General features: G+C 45.9%; 2 protein-coding genes and 1 non-coding gene across 4 annotated transcripts in view; 1 reads left to right on the plus strand and 2 right to left on the minus strand.

Annotated features, from left to right (window-relative positions):
* Positions 1–19,679, minus strand: part of LOC138748410 (trafficking protein particle complex subunit 6b-like) — a 136,302-nt gene that overhangs the window by 14,242 nt on the left and 102,381 nt on the right. The gene's annotated exons all lie outside the window — the stretch shown is intronic.
* LOC138749103 (U6 spliceosomal RNA) lies at positions 6,059–6,165 on the minus strand. Its single transcript, XR_011348416.1, has one exon. It is a non-coding gene; the product is annotated as a U6 spliceosomal RNA (small nuclear RNA).
* Positions 8,546–19,679, plus strand: part of LOC138748409 (latent-transforming growth factor beta-binding protein 4-like) — a 131,290-nt gene continuing 120,156 nt past the window's right edge. Inside the window, exon 1 of the mRNA XM_069908545.1 lies at positions 8,546–8,611. Coding sequence (XP_069764646.1) covers positions 8,605–8,611 — 7 coding nt within the window. The 5' untranslated portion in view covers positions 8,546–8,604. The remainder of the gene's footprint in view (positions 8,612–19,679) is intronic.

Genomic DNA, 19,679 nt, shown 5'->3' on the forward strand with positions numbered 1-19,679 from the left:
TCTTGCTGTGGGTTTATTTTTCATATTTAATTTCCAAGCCAATCCATCCAGCAAATCTGGATGTGCCGGTTTCCAAATATGTGCACTTGACATTCAGTCCATTTCTGTCAAACCTTGCCCCTCTGCGGTGCTTGAAATCCCACTTTAATTCTCATTGCTTTCTGCAATTACGGTGAATTTCGAGTCCCTGCTCCCAGTTCTGGAGGCACGGTCCTGCCTTGAGTCGTTCAAGTCCACAGAATTAAGGGTCATGTCCATTGGGTGGACGAATAGGTAGAGTTCTTCATCCCTGTCTCTCTGGATCAATTGGCAGGTCAGGACATTAGACTGTGCATTCCCTGGGTCTGTGTTCATGCCTTTGTGTGTAGTGTGATTTATAGTGGTATATTTCATGGCTGTATGATTTGCAGGTGTGTATTTACTGCCTGCTTACTTCCGGCCTTTGTACTTGAGAAGGAAGGAAGAAAGTGAAATTCAACTTGATCTACTTAGTCTGGACACAAATGCTCAGCAGGTCTCGCAGTATCCATAGGAGGTTGTTAACATTTTGTTATAATTAGACATACCCTTTTCGGCACATGAGCCCGTACCACCCAACTGACCCACAACCCCCATGTATTTTGAAGGGCGGGGGGAAACCCCACGCAGACACGGGGAGAACGGATAAACTCCTTACAGACAGCGCCGGATTCGAACCCGGGTCGCTGGCCCTGTAACAGCGGTGCGCTAACCGGGCCTGAGCCCTTCTTCAAGGTGTGAGTTAAAAAGAAAGCAGACGGACCAACGGTCAAAAAGGTGTTTTGGCACTCTCTGGCCGGATGTCGTTCACGTTGACTACTCCGGTTTCTGCGAGCCCACTCCCCGTCCTCTCCTTCAGCTCTCCACCCCCTTCCCTCACCAGTCACAGAGCCGTCCACCACCCCCCCCGTCCCCCGCCCCCATTTCCTGATGTGCCCACCCTCCCTTATCCACCTGTTACCTCTTGCCTGTGGGACTGCACTCCTCCCCCTTCCTCCCACCATTTTGTTTGCTCGCCTGCCTACATTTTGTCCATATCTTGCTGAAGTCCTCAAGCCCGCAACATTGGTTATGTACCTTGATCTTTGCTACACTGTTTGACCTGGTGAGTTTCTCCAGTATTGTGTTTTTTTACAGACAAAATGTGTTAATTGGAGTTCTCAAGCTCTACGACCATGTCCAATTAACACTTTGGTCTGTGCCCTTTTAATTCAGCCGCCTGTCTGCCTTTTCACTCCCACTTTGAAGAAGGGCTCAGGCCCGAAATAACATCTGTTATATATCTTGACCTCTCATGAACACTGTGAGACTTGCTGAGCTACCACATTCCCTCAGTGCACGCAAAAACCATGGGCAAATGATTTTCCTGTGAGAAAAGTCTGGGCGCACTGAACGCTTGTGCAAATGCAAACTTGAAACTGTTTCAAGATCATTTGGCCCAGCCGATCTCTCATGGCTAATAAAACTGTATTGGCATGTTGTTTTAATATCATACAAGTATGCCTGCATTCTACAAAGTGACATTTAGTTAGTAATTTTAGGTAACTCACCTTCTGTGCGCACATTACTTTCCTTTGTACGCTGGTTGCAAGACGTGGGCATGCGCACCCACGCACAGCTGAGGTCCTCCAGCTTTTTCTCTGTTTTTAACTTCAATCATACCGTCTGCAGACTTTCGTGTTTCACTCTGCTTAGTCCGGAACTGTGGTGTTCAAAAGTTTCTTTACCTGGCCGGGCTGATCTTTAGTTCAGAGCCCTGAGGGTATACATCCTGTGTCTGGGTTGTCATGTAATTCAAAACTTTGTTCTGCCGGGATTGTCATTGTTCGCTGCTGGGTGAGAAGCTGGAGTCTGCATAAAAGGTCCTGACCAAAGCATTGACTGACCTTTTCTCTCCACGGGGCCCTGCTTGACCCACTGAGTACCTCCAGCTTCTCATTGTTTGCTCAAGATTACAGTGCCCACGGTTTGTGTTTCTCTTTTCAAGATTATTTTTATAGTCATGCAATAAAAGAGAAAATATGTATTACACAAAATTTACTTTAGTCCACAGTAAGATTCGCTATCAGCGTTGGTGAAAGAGAAGCAAAAGAGAGTCCCTCCCTCTTCCCCCCCCCCCCCCAACCGAGTCACTAAACGCCCATGACTTCACCTCCACAGCTGCACAACCTTCAGTTCAAACCATCAGCAAGCCGAACTCCAGATCAGGATCAGGTAGCCTCTCGTATCCCAGTTCCGATACCTGATACCCCATCAGCCCATCTTGAGCCAGTCTCCTGCAGTTTGCAGCCCTGTGTGAGTCCCTTGACCACGGTCGCCCACAGCCTACTTGGGTTCCTCGCCTCGAGCCACCAGCAGCCTTCCACCTGTGTGCTCTTCAGCTTCTGAGCCTCACTGATCCACCGCTGGGGTCACCGTCCCATGGGTCATCTCCTCTGGTTCTCTTTCTCCACGTTTTCGGGTGCCCTCCTGCGAATCTGCAACTACACGTGGCCGCTGCCAATCGTAGGTGCCGCCACCTTGGGCCCAGACCCTGCGGTTATGGGATTTTTAAATAAAGCCATCGTTGGCTCCTTTAACGGGCCTTTTTTAAGCCTGTACAGAGCCGACGACATTTGGTCTGGTCGGATAGTCCCTGCAGGGAGGCACTGAGACTTAGCTCTCCACGGGTCTGCACCCGTGGCAGCACTGCCATCTCTTTTAAATTTCTTTTTTTAGCTGCGTTTTCCTGACCACTGCAGTCCTAGGGTTGCAATTCATCCTAGTGTCAATGGAACTGGACAATTTTGTTAAATGTAGAATATGCGTTTTAAATGAGGTAATAAAGACATCACGGTTAGAGTAGCAGTTACAGCTGCTACAAATAACAGCTATTGGGACCGGGATTCGACTCCGGCGCTGTCAGTAAAGAGTTAATATGTTCTCACTGCAAGTTTCCTCTGGACGCTCCAGTTTCCTCCCACCCATCAAAACGTTCCAGGCCTTGTAGGTCAATTGGGCTGCAGTAGGTTTAAATGCAAGTTATTTAGGGCTGTGGTCTGACAAAGATTGGGGTTGGTTGAGTTTGGGTTTGCATGGCTTGTAAACATGTCATTGGCTCGTATGACTTGAGGCGTTAAAGTGCATTGCATGCTCAGCTATTGAAATACACAGAAGTGCTGGAGAAACTCAGAGGGATCTCGACCTCAGTGTACAGTAGAACAGAAGGACCTAGACCAGCTGGAAAATTGGGCTGAGAAATGGCGGATGGAATTTAATACAGACAAGAGTGAGGTGTTGCTTTTTGGACGACAAACCAAGAGAGGACATAGACAGTAAATGATAGGGACATTGAGGTGAATGATAGAACAGAGGGATCTAGACCAGCTGGAAAATTGGGCTGAGAAATGGCGGATGGAATTTAATACAGACAAGAGTGAGGTGTTGCTTTTTGGACGACAAACCAAGACAAGGGCGTACACGGTAAATGACAGGGGCATTGAGGTGTATGGCAGAAAAGAGGGATCTAGACCAGCTGGAAAATTGGGCTGAGAAATGGCGGATGGAATTTAATACAGACAAGAGTGAGGTGTTGCTTTTTGGACGACAAACCAGAGAGGACATAGACAGTAAATGATAGGGACATTGAGGTGTATGATAGAACAGAGGGATCTAGACCAGCTGGAAAATTGGGCTGAAAAATGGCGGATGGAATTTAATACAGACAAGAGTGAGGTGTTGCTTTTTGGACGACAAACCAAGAGAGGACATAGACAGTAAATGATAGGGACATTGAGGTGTATGATAGAACAGAGGGATCTAGACCAGCTGGAAAATTGGGCTGAGAAATGGCGGATGGAATTTAATACAGACAAGAGTGAGGTGTTGCTTTTGGACGACAAACCAAGAGAGGACATAGACAGTAAATGATAGGGACATTGAGGTGTATGATAGAACAGAGGGATCTAGACCAGCTGGAAAATTGGGCTGAGAAATGGCGGATGGAATTTAATACAGACAAGAGTGAGGTGTTGCTTTTTGGAGGACAAACCAAGACAAGGGCGTACACGGTAAATGACAGGGGCATTGAGGTGTATGGCAGAAAAGAGGGGTCTGGGAATACAGATAGATAATTTCCTGAAAGTGGTGTCACATGTGAATAAGGTTGTTTTGGCATATTGGCCTTCATAAATCAAAGTACTGAGTGCAGGCGTTAGAAAGTTATGGTAAAGTTGTATAAGACATTGGTGAGGCCAAATTTGGAGTGTTGCGTGCAATTTTGGTCTCCGAACTATAGGATAGATATCAATAAGATAGAGGGCAGAGAATATTTACTGGGATGCTACCTGGACCTCAGGAACTGAGTAACGGGGAAAGATTAAAAGGACTTTATAGCCTGAAGAATGAGGGGAGATTTGATAGAGGTATCTAAAATTATGAGGTACAGAGAGGGTAAATGTAGATTGGCTTCCCCCCCCCCACTGAGAGTAGGTGAGATACAAACCAGAGGCCATAGGTTAATCTTCATACAGAGAGTGATGGGATTGTGGAATGAGCTGCCAGCTGAAGTGGTAAATGTGGACTCAATTTTAACATTGAAGAAGAATTTGGACAGGCACATGGATGAGGAAGGCCTAGAGGGATATGGACTGGGTGGAAATTGGTGGGACTAGGCAAAGAAAATGGTTCAGCACTGAGGTGGCCTGTTCCTGTGCTGTAATGTTCTATGGTTCTAAACTTTTCCCCTTTCGTCCTTAACCATGTCCTCTGTGATTTAACCACCTTAAGTAATCCCTGTGCCATCGTTGCTCTGTGATTAGTAAGGGATTGCTTAAGGTGGGAAGAAAAAGTTTGGAACCCACTATTTTAATCGTCCCTCATTAACTCGTTATGTGCACGGTTTCAGAACTCCAAAGGAAATGGGCGCAATTTTCCCCAAGCAAAATATTTCAGTAACAATTGGGTGTAGAGCCGTGATTCTCAACCTTCCCTTCCCACTCACATCCCACCTTAAGCAATCACCAAGCACCGATGGCCTAGGGATTACTTAAAGTGAGATGTGAGTGGAAAGAAAAAGGTTGAGAACCCCTGCTGTAACCCTTGAGGCCCTAACTCATCAAATACATCAATCTCTGCCTTAAATACACCCCATGACGTTGCTTCCACAGCTGCCTGTGGTAAAAGGTTTCAACAGATTCATGACCCTCCAACTAAATAAATTTTTCCGTGTCTCTGTTTTAAATTGGCGCCCTTTTATCCTGTTGTGCCCCCTCGCCCGATACTCCCCTAACATGGGAAACAACCTTGCCGCATCTCCTCTGAAAGAATGAACAGAGTACAGCACAGGAACAGGCCTGTGAGCCATGTGTCTGTGCTGAACACGATGCCCACGTTAAAGCACCCGCTGCTTGCCTGGGAGGAATGAGTGGGGGTGGGGGGGCTGAGAAAGCTGAACGATGATGTAATGACCTTGCACCAGCCAGCCAGGACACTCCAGCTCAGTGACTGCTCTCTCAGTGTATTCCTTGGCAGATGCTCCCTCCATATTTCGACTTTAACTGTTTAAATTTTAAATTGAATTTGTTTTTTTAATTTAATTTAGCACGGTAACAGACCCTTTCGACCCGTGAGCCCGTGCCGCCCAATTTCACCCAACTGGCCTACAAAAATGTGGTACAGGAGCCTTAAGACGAGCACAAGGACAGCTTCTTCCTGGCTGCCCTCAGATTCCTGAATGGACAGTGAACCCCAGACACTGCCTCACTTTGACTTTCTGTGCACTAAGACGGGTTTTTTTAAATGAACGTTTGCACTGTAATGCTGTCGCAAAACAACGAATTTTGCGACTCGTTCGTGACAATAAATTCTGAACCCCTTTCCTTCACCACTATCCCCGTAACCTCACAAAAACTTTATAAGATTTGTTAGCCATGATCTACCGTGCACTAAGCCATGTTAACTACTCCTAGTTAGACGTATATATCCTATCTCTTGGAATACCTTCCAATAACTCACCCGCTACCGACAACAGGCTCCCTGGCAGATTATTTTTTTTTTTTTTTAAAATATGGAACGCTTCACGAATTTGCGTGTCATCCTTGCGCAGGGGCCATGCTAATCTTCTCTGTATCGTTCCAATTTTAGTATATGTGCTGCCGAAGCGAGCACGGCAGATTATTCTTAACGATCCTTCTTAAGCAACAGGATAGTATTAGCTATTCTCCAATCCTCTAGCACCTCCCCTCTATGGCTAAGAATGTTTTAAATGATTATGCTATGACCCTTGCAATTTCTGCATAAACTTCCCTCCGGTCCGATGGAATACCTTGACAGGCCCCGGGGATTTATCCACCCTTAAGGTAGAGAGCACCTCCTCATCTTTAACGTGTATGCAATCCCTTTCTTCCACCCCTCCCCTAATTCTCATTTCTTCCTGACCTTGAGGATGCGTGCTTAGCCCACTGCTCTATACCCATGACTGTGTGGTCAGGGACAATCCAAATGCTACCTACAAATTTGCCAATGACACCACAGTTGTCGCAGAATCGCAAACTGCAATGAGGAAGTGTACAAGAGGGATTATAAATCAGCTCGTTAACTCGTTGTCACAACAACAACCTTGCACTCAATCTTAGCAAATCCAAAGAGATAATTATGGACTTTAGAAGGAAAACTGGACATGAACCAGTCAGTCCTCATTGAGGGGTCAGTGGTGGAGAGGGTCAAGAACTTCAAATTCCTGAGTGTCAGCATCTCCGAGGATCTGACTTGGAGCGTCCACGTTGATGCAATCACAAAGAAGGCTCGCCAACGGCCACATTTTGCGAGGCGATTCTGTAGATCATCAAAGACTCTTGGAAACTTTGACAGGTGGAGAGCATTCTGGCTGGTGGCATCGCTGTCTGGTATGGAGATGCCAACACTCAGGATGGGAGAATACTCCAGAGGGTTGTTAACGGCCTATGACATCATGAGCCCCTCTCTTCACTCCACTGAGGACCTCTACATGAGGCGGTGTCTTAAGAAAGCAGCCTCTATCCTCACGGACCCCCACCACCCAGGTCATGCCTTCTTCACTCTGCTACCAGTGGGGAAAAAGGTACTGGAGCCTGAAGACGAGCACTCAGCGGCACAAGGACGGCTTCTTCCCTCCGCCATCAGATTCCTGAATGATCAATGAACCACGGACCCGACCTCACCTTGTTTTTATTTTAAATTTTCTGCATTATCTTTATTTATTCATTTTATCATCTGTTTTTTTTTGTTTTTTTTTTAATTTTTTATTTTTCACACCATAAATCACATTAGCCATGATGCACACTTTTTCTTTTTCACACATATACAGTGACATTTTCTCACCCCCCCTCCCTCCTCCCATCCCACCCCCCCCCCCTCCCATCCATTTAAGGTATACAATCTAGGTTACATTAAACCAGTCAGACAATGTTGTCATTCAACAAAAATACACCAGAAATTCCACTGAGTCCATTCTTTTCTTTCCTTCTCCTTCCATCAACTTAGGTAATGTTTGTCCCCGGTAGGTTTTCACTATTGTATTTAATGTAAGGCTCCCATATTTGTTCGAATATTTCAATATTATTTCTTAAACTATATGTTATTTTTTCTAATGGAATACATTTATTCATTTCTATATACCATTGTTGTATTTTCAAATTATCTTCCAATTTCCAGGTTGACATAATACATTTTTTTGCTACGGCTAGAGCTATCTTAACAAATCTTTTTTGTGCATCCTCCAAATCAATTCCAAATTCTTTGTTTTTTATGTTACTTAGGAGAAAGATCTCTGGATTCTTTGGTATATTGTTTTCTGTTATTTTATTTAATATCTGATTGAGATCTTCCCAAAATTTTTCTACTCTCTCACATGTCCAGATTGCATGAATTGTTGTTCCCATTTCTTTTTTACATCGAAAACATCTATCAGATACTGTTGGGTCCCATTTATTTAACTTTTGAGGTGTAATGTATAGTCTGTGTAACCAATTATATTGTATCATACGTAGCCTCGTATTTATTGTATTTCTCATCGTTCCAGAACATAATTTCTCCCATGTTTCCTTTTTTATCTTTATATTTAAATCTTGTTCCCATTTTTGTTTAGTTTTACCATTTGTTTCCTCATTCTCCTTTTCTTGCAGTTTAATATACATATTTGTTATAAATCTTTTGATTAACATTGTATCTGTAATCACATATTCAAGGTTACTTCCCTCTGGCAAACTCAAATTGCTTCCTAATTTATCCTTCAAGTAGGATCTCAGTTGGTAATATGCCAGCGCTGTATCTCCAGTTATATTGTACTTATCTCTCATTTGTTCAAAGGATAAGAATCTACTTCCTGAAAAACAATTTTCTATTCTTTTAATCCCTTTTTTTTCCCATTCTCTAAAGGAAAGGTTAATTTTATCATCTGGTTGATGCTGCCACAAACAATGAATTTCGTGACCCGTTCGTGACAATACGTTCTGATTCTGACCCCTTGCTCTGTTTGTGACTGCTTGTATTTTATTCTTTTGCAGGTTGAATGCATGTGGTGCTGTGTGCTGCAGAGGGTGGGCTTTTGGACACCAGACTGGAAGATGCATGAAGCGTAAGTCACTTTCCACCTGTTCAGTACAAAACCGGTGAGAAAGGGAGGGTACTAATGCACTGCAATGTGCCAGGTAGCACTGGCGTCACTAGGGGGTTTCGGATCGCTCTGGGTGACACCATCAGAAGGGGGTGACACCAAAATGACGGTCTATAAAATTTTTGAGCAGCATTTCAGCAGAAATTTATTTTGTTAATATAAAAATATTCCTGTGGTTCGTTATAAAAACAAAAACATTTTTTGTAAGCCCAGCGTTCATGTATCAATATACCCATGAGGCTAAAACTCGATGCTCATATACCTTTTAAACCTTCTAATGTACTCCGGTCAGAGCTGTCATTATTCCCCAATTTCAACGACGCTTCGAATCACGTGGTTCCGTCTGCACGCGGCATCAGCAAGTGCTATTGTTTTTGTTGCTGCTGGTGTTTTTATTAGTCGCTGCTTTTGTCAAATTTTCTGGTGTTTTAGCTCCAATATTGTGGTCATTAGTGTTTGTGAACCGAGATCAGTAACTTTTTTGAGAATGAAGTCGTCATTAAAAGAAAAGAAGGAGAAAAGTTAAAAAAAGGTTCCGCTCAGTTACTAATAACGTTGTAATTCAATGTAGAAAGATTTTACAAAAGAATTTTGTTGTTAGTATTCTTAGGATTCTGTATGGTCTGATACGGGAGGAGGTCCCTGGTAGGGGTTGACGCCATGAGTTACTGCACTGGGTGATACCAACCCTAGTGACGCCGCTGTTGGGTAGTCAAGTTTATTGTCATCTGATTGTACAACCCAATGAAACAGCGTTCTCTGGTCCTTGGTGCAAAACACACAACCAGATATAACATGCATACAGACAAATAATGCAAATGAAGGACAAATATTTTATCTATAAAAATAAATAAATATTGTTTTGTGAATATAAGAGTCTCGGAGGGTCAGTGTGAGCAGTTCCTTTAGTCGTTCATCATTCTCACTGCCCATGGGAAGAAACTGCTCCTCAGCCTGTTGGTGCTGGCTCTGATCCTCCTGGATCTCTTCCCCGACAGGAGCAGGTGAAAGGTGCTGAGTGCAGGGTGGAAGGGATCATCAATAATTTTGCGCATCCTCTTCAAACAACATTCCTGGTAGATCATGTGTATGGGGGTGGGGAGGGGAGGTACACTCCAGTGATCCTTTCTGCCACTCTTTCCAGTGGAATGACCTCCGATCTATTTCTCCGCAGCAACTGTAACACAGTGTGATGCAGCTGGCCAGGTTGCTCTCGAAAGAGCTTCTATAGAAGGCTGATAGAGCGGTGGCCAATAGTGTAGCCTTGTCCACTTCACTCTTCTCAGGAAGTGCAGTTGTTGATACACCTTCCTGACGAGTGAGGAGCTGTTGAGGGCCCACATCAGGTCACTAGTTAAGTGAACTCCAACTTGGTGCTCTCCACTCTCTACTACAGAGTTGTTGATGTGTACTGGAGGGTGGTCATTCTAAATCCACAATCATTTCCTTCGTCTTGTCCACGTTGAGACTCGGGTTGTGACTCTCGAACCATTTCATGAGATTTTCCACCTCTATAGTGCAACTCATCATTGTTGCTGACGAGGCCAACGACTGTTGTGTCATCTGTAAACTTGATGACACTGAAGGAGCTGGATCTGGTGATGCAGTCGTGGGTCAGTAGTGCGAACAGGAGTGGGCTGAGCGCACGGCCCTGAGGTGTGCCAACGCTCAGCATGATGGCGGTCGATATTCTGCTCCCGACCCGGACGAACTGTGGTCTTCCGTTAGGAAGTCCAGAATCCAATTACAGAGAGGTTGAGTCCCAGTGAGGACAGCTTCCCTGCCAGCCTCTGGGGAATGATCATATCAAGTGACAAGCTGAAGTCAATTAACAGCAGCCTGGCGCATGAGGCACCATTCTCTGGACTGGTTAGTTAGCCTCGCTGTGTTCTGCATGAATTCCCACAGGAGCTCAGGTGGTCTCGCAGCATCCATAGGAGGAACAGATACCGTATATTTCAGTGGCTAAGACAAAACTTGAAGCACTGAGAAAACACCCCAAGAAAAGGGCTTGTCCTATAGGCCAGTTGTTTTTTTAAAAAAAAGTGCTCAAAATTCCCACCCAGACCCCACTATTACGAGCCCAGAGGACCCCAGAACCATAGATATTCACCAAGACAAATGGTTACTTAAACAAAAGTTGCTTTTAATTATCTTTAAACATGAAGATAACTTATCACTATTAACTTAACCTAACTTAACCCCCTTTTAATTCTAAGTGCACGTGTGTGTAATGTGTGTGTAAGTTCAGAAAAGTTCTTTGATTCACAGTCCAATCTCACTTCTCATTCCTCCAAGTTCACTGGTTGCAGGCAATTCTTATACTGTGCACAGAATCTAACATGTATAAAGTTCACCAGGCTTTGGTGCTTGAAAGGTAAGTGGTTGCTCGAAAGGTAAATGGTTACTGCTCAGGAAGGTTCCTGTCAGTTTTCAGAGAGAGATTTGTTATTCCAGGACAACCACAACTGATGTACTTCCATCAGCCACTTCAGTGTCTTGCTGACAAAACTTGCCCCGTCAGGGTTCTCCAGATGATAATCTCTTTCTTTCAGGTCACCACAGAGTTCCTTTTTGTTTCGCTTATTCCAAGTGAAACATTCGACAGACAGTCCTCTCTTGCATGAACCACAAGAATTTTGACCAGGCTGTCGTCCAAATGGGCTGTGGACAAGCTTTCCAGCTTGTCCTGTCCCAGTCCCAGCTACTTCTGCTGGCTGTAACACTGTCAAGAGATCTCTGCTTCTCTCTCTGTCTCTCAGAGAGAAAGCCTGTTTGACTCTCTCTGCTTACAAAACCACATGACCCTTTTACAACAGCAAGCTCTCCTTCCAGACAGCAGCAACTCCAGCATGCTCTTTCATCTGTTGCCTTTGGTAAACAACAATCCATGAGTGAAGTCTCTTGAGCACTTTTCAAAGCTCTTGCAAAAGCTGAAAGAAACCAGTATGTCTAGTATTAGCAGAGCTCCTGTATTTCAAATAAGATCTGTTTTAAAGTGTTTGTATGTGACCTACTCTTAACAAACCTTTCCCAATTTATCTCCCAAAAACACATGTATATACTCTGTCACATAAGACAGAAGTTAGCAAGACTGAACCATGAATTGGTTGGTGATGATGCTTCACCCATCTACCAGCCACGTCCACTAGTTCAATCAACAGATGTATGGTTCCAGTATGTTTGGGAGTCATCTTGTATCACTGATATGAACTAAAACCATGAACTTCAGACTTAAATTGGGATCTCGTCTTACCTGAAGGTCACCTTATCCACCGAGATGTATGGTATACAGAGTCTACAGACTTCTGTGAGTTCTCTTCCAGTTCCGTCTTCCCCAACAGCATATCCTTCTCTTCCTTTCTGCCTTTTATATTTATCTCCCTAAATGCATCTCTGTTATTCCCATCAACCCCTCCCAATGGGAGCGAGTGCTCCAGAATTTGCAATTGGATTTGCATTTAGTGCTGACTTATATTTATGGCCCCTGTTCTAGTCTCCCTCAGGAGTAGAAAATCTTCCCTTTTTCCTTTCCATCAGACTGGCAAATAACGTGGGTTGAACCGGGCAATTAAAGGTAAAGGTTCCATTATTGTCACGTAATACTACATTTAGAATGTTACATACATGTAATTCTTTAACTTTTGTCCACCGTAAGGCAGACAGAGAGTCGCCACTTTGTCCAGCGCCCCTCGCAGAAACCTACAGCACCTGGTGTTCCCAGGTGGTCTCCCCTCCAAGTACTGACCAGGCCTGAGCCTGCTTCGCTTCCGAGCTCAGACGTATTCAGGGATCATCTGATCTCGGAAGATAAGCAGGAACAGGCCTGGTCAGTACTTGAAGGGTTTAGTGGGTATTTAACGGGTCACCTAGCAGTGCGAATGCTCCAAACTGGGCAGGGAAGGGGGTAAAAAAATATCAACCAGGCTCTGATACTTAATCAGATTAAGGTTATCAGGTTGTATCGGAGCCCAGCTGAGTTCACTTGGCTGCAGTGTGAGCAGCCATCCTGCTCAACTGGGTATCATTACTGACATTAGTGCCTGCTGCATGTATCAGTCTGGTAGTTTTAATTTCATAGGGCACCCGGTGGAGCTGTCACAGGGCAGCCAGCGGAGCTGTAAGCACATGGCCGACAAGGCTGTCAGCACGTACCCGTGCTTTAAATGATCTCAAGTTTACTTGTAATTCCTCATACCATGTAATGCTATGTAAATATTTGTTATACTCTATTGTTTAAGGAATAATGACAAGCTGGTCTGTGGGTTTGTCCTAAGCCCACTGCGGTAGATTTTCCCTATGGTCTTCTATACATTGTGCCCATATGTGCTTTATTCCTGCTACAATTTCATTGCCCTGCAAGCACGTAATACGTCACTCAGGACGTCACCACCAGAGGTCAGGCCCCCTCTTAGCTGCATGATATCATGAACCAGCAAATTCATGGTCTAGTGTGAATGGCTTACCCAGTACTGCAACATGGGTCATTTACTCACCTATTTAGTGGGTGGCCAGTGTGAAAGGGGATAAAGTTTCATTCCTCCGTCTTCTCCTGAGTGCATTGCCTAGGCGGTTAGATCGACCCTATGAGACTGGTCGAGTAATTCTGGAGAGCCGGGTCCAGTTCCGAGCACCACACCTTAAGATCCACACCAGAGATTTTCTGGAATGATTTCAGACGTACAGTAGAAATCTAAAGATCTGAATGCGAGAAATCTGGACCACTTGAGAATCCAGACGTTTTGAAAACTCTCAGGGCTTTTGTGTCCACGCATTCATGCATTTTTTAAAAATTAAATTTAGACACACAGGATGGTAACAGGCCATTTCAGCCCACGGTCTGTGCCACCCAATTTACATCCAATTAGCCATCACCCCCCCCCCCCCAGTATGTTTTGAACAGTAGAAGGAAATTGGAGCCCCAGGGAAAACCCACACAGGCACAGGGAGTGCGTACAAACTCCTCACAGACAGCACGGGATTTGAACCCTGGTCCCGAAAGCTGGCGCTGACCGTGACACCAATTTCTTTAAAACGGCTCGTTTTGATAAATGAAGCACACTGCATTTACCATTTAATAAACCGTCAACGTTTACCTGTTCATCTCTACTTCTCCTTAAATTTGAATTGTAAAATACTGACGAAGAATCCGGAAAATCCAAACCAACCCAATCCCCAAGCAGTCCTGATTTTCAGACTTCTAATACAGCATGGTACAGACCCTTCTGACTCATGGGCCCATGCCACTCAATTATGCCCAAATGAGCCTCAACCCCCATATGTTTGGAATGACAGGAAGAAACCAGAACACTCCGTGGAAACCTACGCGGACACGGCGAGAAGGTACAACACTGGATTCAAACCCAAGTTGCTGGTGCTCCCCTCTTTGCGAACTGTGCTTTCGTTGTGTGGCCAGATTGCAGACAGGTTCTCCTTGGAGCAGAGGGGTTGCCAAGCGATCTGATGGAAGCTTCAAATTCATGAGAGATGTAGGTAGAAGAGCTGAGAGTCATGGGACCAAACTGATCAATAGAACTGACTGGTCATCCAATGCGGGCTGGGGTTTGGTGCACACTAGCCAGGGTGGGTGGAGGGCGGTGCCAGGGAGTTGGGGCAGCATTATTCACACTGATCCAAGGAGATCAAAATTGTATTCGAAAGGCACAAATTTGTAGGAGGATGGGAAGAGAATCGAGAGTAGGGCTGACCAGATTAGCAGTATCACTGCGTCCTCTGGGCTGTCACTTTTCTGTGGTTCTGCTCAATGTCGTGATACCAGAGAACAATTATAGCCTAGAAACAGGCCCTTCAGCCCCTCTAGTCTGCTGAACCATTTTCTTTGGCCTAGTCCCACTGACCTGGACCCAGCTCATAGCCCTCCGTACCTCCCCCATCCATGTACCCATCCAAATTCTTCTTAAATGTTAAAATTGAGCCCACATTCACAACTTCAGCTGGTTCCACACTCCCACCACTCTCTGTGTGAAGAAGTTCCCTCTAAACTTTTCCCCCTTTCACTCTTAACCCATGTCCTCTGGTTTGTATCTCCCCTCCCCTCAGTGGAAAAAGCCTACCTATATTTACTCTGTCTATCCCCCTCCTAATTTTAAATAACTTCTAATCAAATCTCCCCTCATTCTTCCAGGGAATAAAGTTCTAACCTTAATTGTCCATTCCCACACAGTCAATTCCCCATCTAGTCTTTCATAGTTTTCCACTCCCACATCTGGTTTATGCTTCCAGCTTTGCCCCGATAATGTGGAATCTTGGCAAACCTGCAACTATGTCCAGGATCTCCTGCTTGTGACCCAATGTTCCTCACACTGCCCCTCCCTCCACCATTTTATTCAGGCACCTGCCTACTATTAGCTCACGCTGTGAGGAAGGGCTCAGGCCTGAAGCGTTGCTTCTGTACCTTTGCAACATAAGGAATGCTGCAGACTTAACTCACTATGTCAGAAAGCACCAGACTTCACCCCCGTGGCACCTACTGCATCCAGGATTGCCGCCAGTCCTAGTGGGGGGCATTAGGGTAACTGGGGGGGGGGCACAATTTTCTGCTTGAAATCCCACTCAGCGGGAGTGGGGTGGGCATTTACCATGTTAAATGCAGCGTCCTGGGGTCTGTAGGCCACGCGTGGCCATGTTTCTTGGCCGACATATGCACAAAGGTTGGGATTCTGGGGTCACTGGTGTCACTTCCATCGGAGGGAAGTGGGCGAATTCCAACCTTTGTGCCAGCGCCAGCCGGCATATACGCATGCGTGCAAGAAGAAACATGGCTGCACACGGCCTGCGGGCCCCAGGATGCCGCATTTAACATGGTAAGTTGACCCTTTTCTGCCCCGACACCCCCAAATGGAGGACAGCCGGACTGTCCAGGCTAAAACCATAGATCTGGCGTAGGTGGGGTGTCATAATACCTCGTTTGGGGGTGGGGGGTGCCAACGTCCGTGAATGCCCTCCCCCCTTGGCGCTGACACTGCAGTTCTCCTGTCGTGGCTTTCTCTACATTGGAGACAGGACACAGTCTGAGAGAGCGCTTCGTTGAGTCCCTTTTCCCTCCATTCGCATCAATGACATGAATGGTGAAACCAGACGGTTTCTCCATTCATCAACTCGATTGGACATTGGATTCTGGCAAAGAAGGAGGGGGGCGGTGTATGCCTTTTCATTAATGCTGGGTGGTGCACGGACATTGGGATTATGCTCTATTGCCTTAGAGTAAATCTCGTTTAAATCCTGCATTGCGCCCCAGCAGAGAATGGGGCAGCAATGTGGTGGTAGTTGTACTGTGATTGATGGTGTTTGAGGAGAACACCTGGCTCATTTTACAGCCCGACAAGGTGCCCAACAGGAAAAGACAAACTTCTGAGAGAGTCTGACTTGAATCAGGTGAACTTTCAAGTAAGTTTAATGAAGGAGTTGTATTTATTTCCTCCAGTGGAGCAATGCCTGCACGTCAGTTACTGAAGCCACCACACAAAGTTTGAAAATGATAGGACTTAATGAAAAACGGAAGTCTGCAGGAGCTGAGATGATTGTTAAAAATGCACAGAAATGCTGGAGGAACTCGGCCGGTGTGCTGGCGGAAATCTTCTAGCATCTCTGTGTGCTTTCATGACAACCTCAGCATCTGCAGACCTCTGCGAGACCCCGGCAGAGTTCTTCCAGCATTTCCGTGTGATAGGATTTATATTATCAGGTTCAGATTGGTGTGTGAAGTATCGGTGAGGTCCAAATCAGCAGATTTCAGATTTATTGTCAGGGTACATCCATGACATCACATACAACCCTGAGATTCCTTTTCCCTGCGGGCGAGGCAGAATTACCACTGATTGGTAGAACAAAAAAATAAACTGTACACAGCCTAAACATGTAAACAAACTGACTGTGCAATACAGAGAAACAGCAAGAAAATCAATAAAGTGCACAAGTCAGAGTCCTTAAATGAGCCCCTGATTGAGTTTGTCGTTGAGGAGTCTGATGGTGGAGGGGGAGCAGCAGTTCCTGAACCTGGTGGGTGCAAGTCTTGTGGCACCGAGACCTCTATCCTGATGGCAGCAGCGAGATCAGGGCATGTGCTGGGGTCTCTGATGGCAGCATTCCCTGTAGATGTACTCAATAGTGGGGAGGGTATTTGACCAATGACATCTCTTTAGCTAATTCCCTTTATCCATTGCTCAGGCCTGTGAGAGGTCTGTCAGCCCCACCAGCTCATGGGGAATCCAGGATTTCCTGTAAGATATAATTACATCGGTTCGTGTACCCTGTCGCAATCTGACTTGATTAAAGTAAATAAAGTTTTCTCTCATGTGACAACTATTAACCAATCATGTAACCGGGTTGCCCTTTCCCCAGGCATTGTTCTCATCACCTGAATGGGGAAACTGCAGACTGGTTGAGCAGGGACACAGGTCAAACCATTACCACATCGTTCAAATTGCACTGATCTTCAGGCTCGACTGGGGTTGCCCAGCCATAAACGTCAAACCATTATCACATTGTTTAAATTACAATCTTGATTATATTACATTGTTCATCTGCTTACTTCACATACAACCCTGAGATTCTTTTTTCCCACGGGTGAGGCAGAATTACCAGTGAAAAATAAAATGGGCTCAACCTGCACATGTCCCAAACATTATGCTGCCCTGAAATGGGGCTGCTGTAACAGTGGCTCTTAGCCTGTAGATGTTCTCGATCGGGGGTGGATGGGTTTTGCCTGTGATGTCCTGGGCTGCGTCAGGACCTTTGGCAGGGTTTTACGCTCAGGAGTATTGGTGTCCCCATTACCAGACCGTGATTCAGCCGGTCAGCACACTTTCCACCATACATCTGTGTAAATTTGCCAGGGTTTCTGGTGTCGTACCAAATCTCCGCAAACTCTTGAAGTAGAGGTGCTGATGTGCTTTCTTCCAGATGCCTTTCGTGTGTTGGATCCAACATAGTGACTCCCAAGAACTTAAATTGGCTCATCTGCTCCACCTCTTTCACAGCGCCCCCCCCCCCAAAATGATCACCCCCAAAACGATCACCCCCCCCCCAAATTGATCATCCCCCCCAAAATGATCACCCCCAAAACGATCACCCCCCCCCAAAATGATCATCCCCCCCAAAATGATCACCCCCCCAACTCCTCCCAGATAACCCCCCTTTCTGCCATCTTCAGAGTGGGTGATGCAGAGATTCCCGTCATTCTCCTCGAGCAACTACTCAATAGCAGGGTTTTGGGATACAGGGTTTATGAACGAGGTCTATTCCTAAGACTGTCTTTAAGTCGAATTTGCAGCTAAGTCAAAATAGGTACATACCAGCGCTTGCATCAGGTTACATTAGGAGACACGGTTACAGAAAAATTTAAGGCAAATGCAAACACTCCACACAGTGTTATCGGCAACGTGATCGGACTTAAAATGGGAGATGGCATTCTCCTTCCTCAAGCAGAAACTGCGCATAGTCCCGAATTGTCCTTAAGTTGGGCCGCTCTTGACCAGGGGACTTACTGTGCAATGATTTACTGCCTGCTATTATTAGTCTGTGATTGCCCCATAGGTGGCAGTAGAAACACAAGAACAGCAAGTGGCCTCTTGAGCACACTAAAAGTAGGCCCCCTTGTATTAGCCATTTTAGCCCTGGGGAGAAAGCCGAAAGATCAGTGCCTTTCATCATCGACTGCACCCCTCGTCCTACTTCACTCCAAGGACAAAAGACCAAGTTCACTCAACCACTCTTCCTAAGGCATGTCCTCCAATCCAGGCAGCGCCTCCTCTGCCCCCTCTCTCTCGCGTCCATGTGTTTGCTGTAAAGAGTTGACCAGAACCAAACGCAGTATTCCAAATGGGGCGCAACTAAGGTCCAGCTGCAACGTTACCACCCGGCTCTTGAACTCAATCCTTTGGGCAATGAAGGCCAACACGCCATTCACCTTCAGAACAAAACTCAACCTGTACAGCGGCTTTGAGTGTCTCGTGGACACAGACCCCAAGCTACCACTTTATAAATAAGGGATCTTCAATTCTTACCTCGGGCAGTGAGAATGCCGAATGACCAAAGGAACTGCTCACACTTAACATATTTATAGAGCAATATTTATTTATTGGTATATATGACTATTTATCATGCATCTGTATTGTTTGTCTGCATGTGTGCTATGTCTGGTTGTGTGTCTGCGTGTTTTGCACCGAGGACCGGAGAACGCTGTTTCATCGGGTTATACTTGTACATTCAGATGATGATAAACTTGACTTTTTCACCTTTCACAGTTTGTTCAATGACAGTGTTCTGGTGAGTGTGATGGTCCCTGGTGGTGAGAACCCTGTGCTGCAGGCTGAACGTGCAGGGTTGACGCCAAGCGGGGGCATCCGTGGGCATTGACTCCCCCCCTCCCCCAGCGAGGGGCTGTGCCCACCCCCCAATATGGTCGCAGCCATCCCTGGCCGTCAGACCTGCCCCCCACTCCATCCTGCGTCAGTAGCATCTAGGTTGACGCACGCTAGCGATTTCTCCACCTGCCCCCAGCCACGACGCTACCGTGCGCCAAATGTCAGAAGTCCAGTGACACGATGTAATAAAAAGAGCACCCTTGGGCCCCATGTCAGAGGAGCAGATGGCATTAACGATGGGTAGATTCCACCCAGCCTACCCCTCCGCCCCCAACCATCGACAGGTCAGTGCCAGCATCCCTCTCTTAACGAGCCCCCCTCAAAATCGCAAATGACCCCCTCTAACATACATTCTGGCACTGACCCTGTGAAGGTGTGCAACTTTTAGAATCAGAATTTATTGCCATGAACAAGTCATGAAATTCAGTGTTTTGTGACAGTATGGATGCAAGGATCGACAATGAGATAGACAACAGACTCGCCAAGGCAAATAGCGCCTTTGGAAGACGACACAAAAGAGTCTGGAAAAACAACCAACTGAAAAACCTCACAAAGATAAACGTATACAGAGCCGTTGTCATACCCACACTCCTGTTCGGCTCTGAATCATGGGTCCTCTACCGGCATCACCTACGGCTCCTAGA

Source organism: Narcine bancroftii, chromosome 13, assembly GCF_036971445.1.
Source record: "Narcine bancroftii isolate sNarBan1 chromosome 13, sNarBan1.hap1, whole genome shotgun sequence".
Lineage (NCBI taxonomy): Eukaryota > Metazoa > Chordata > Chondrichthyes > Torpediniformes > Narcinidae > Narcine > Narcine bancroftii.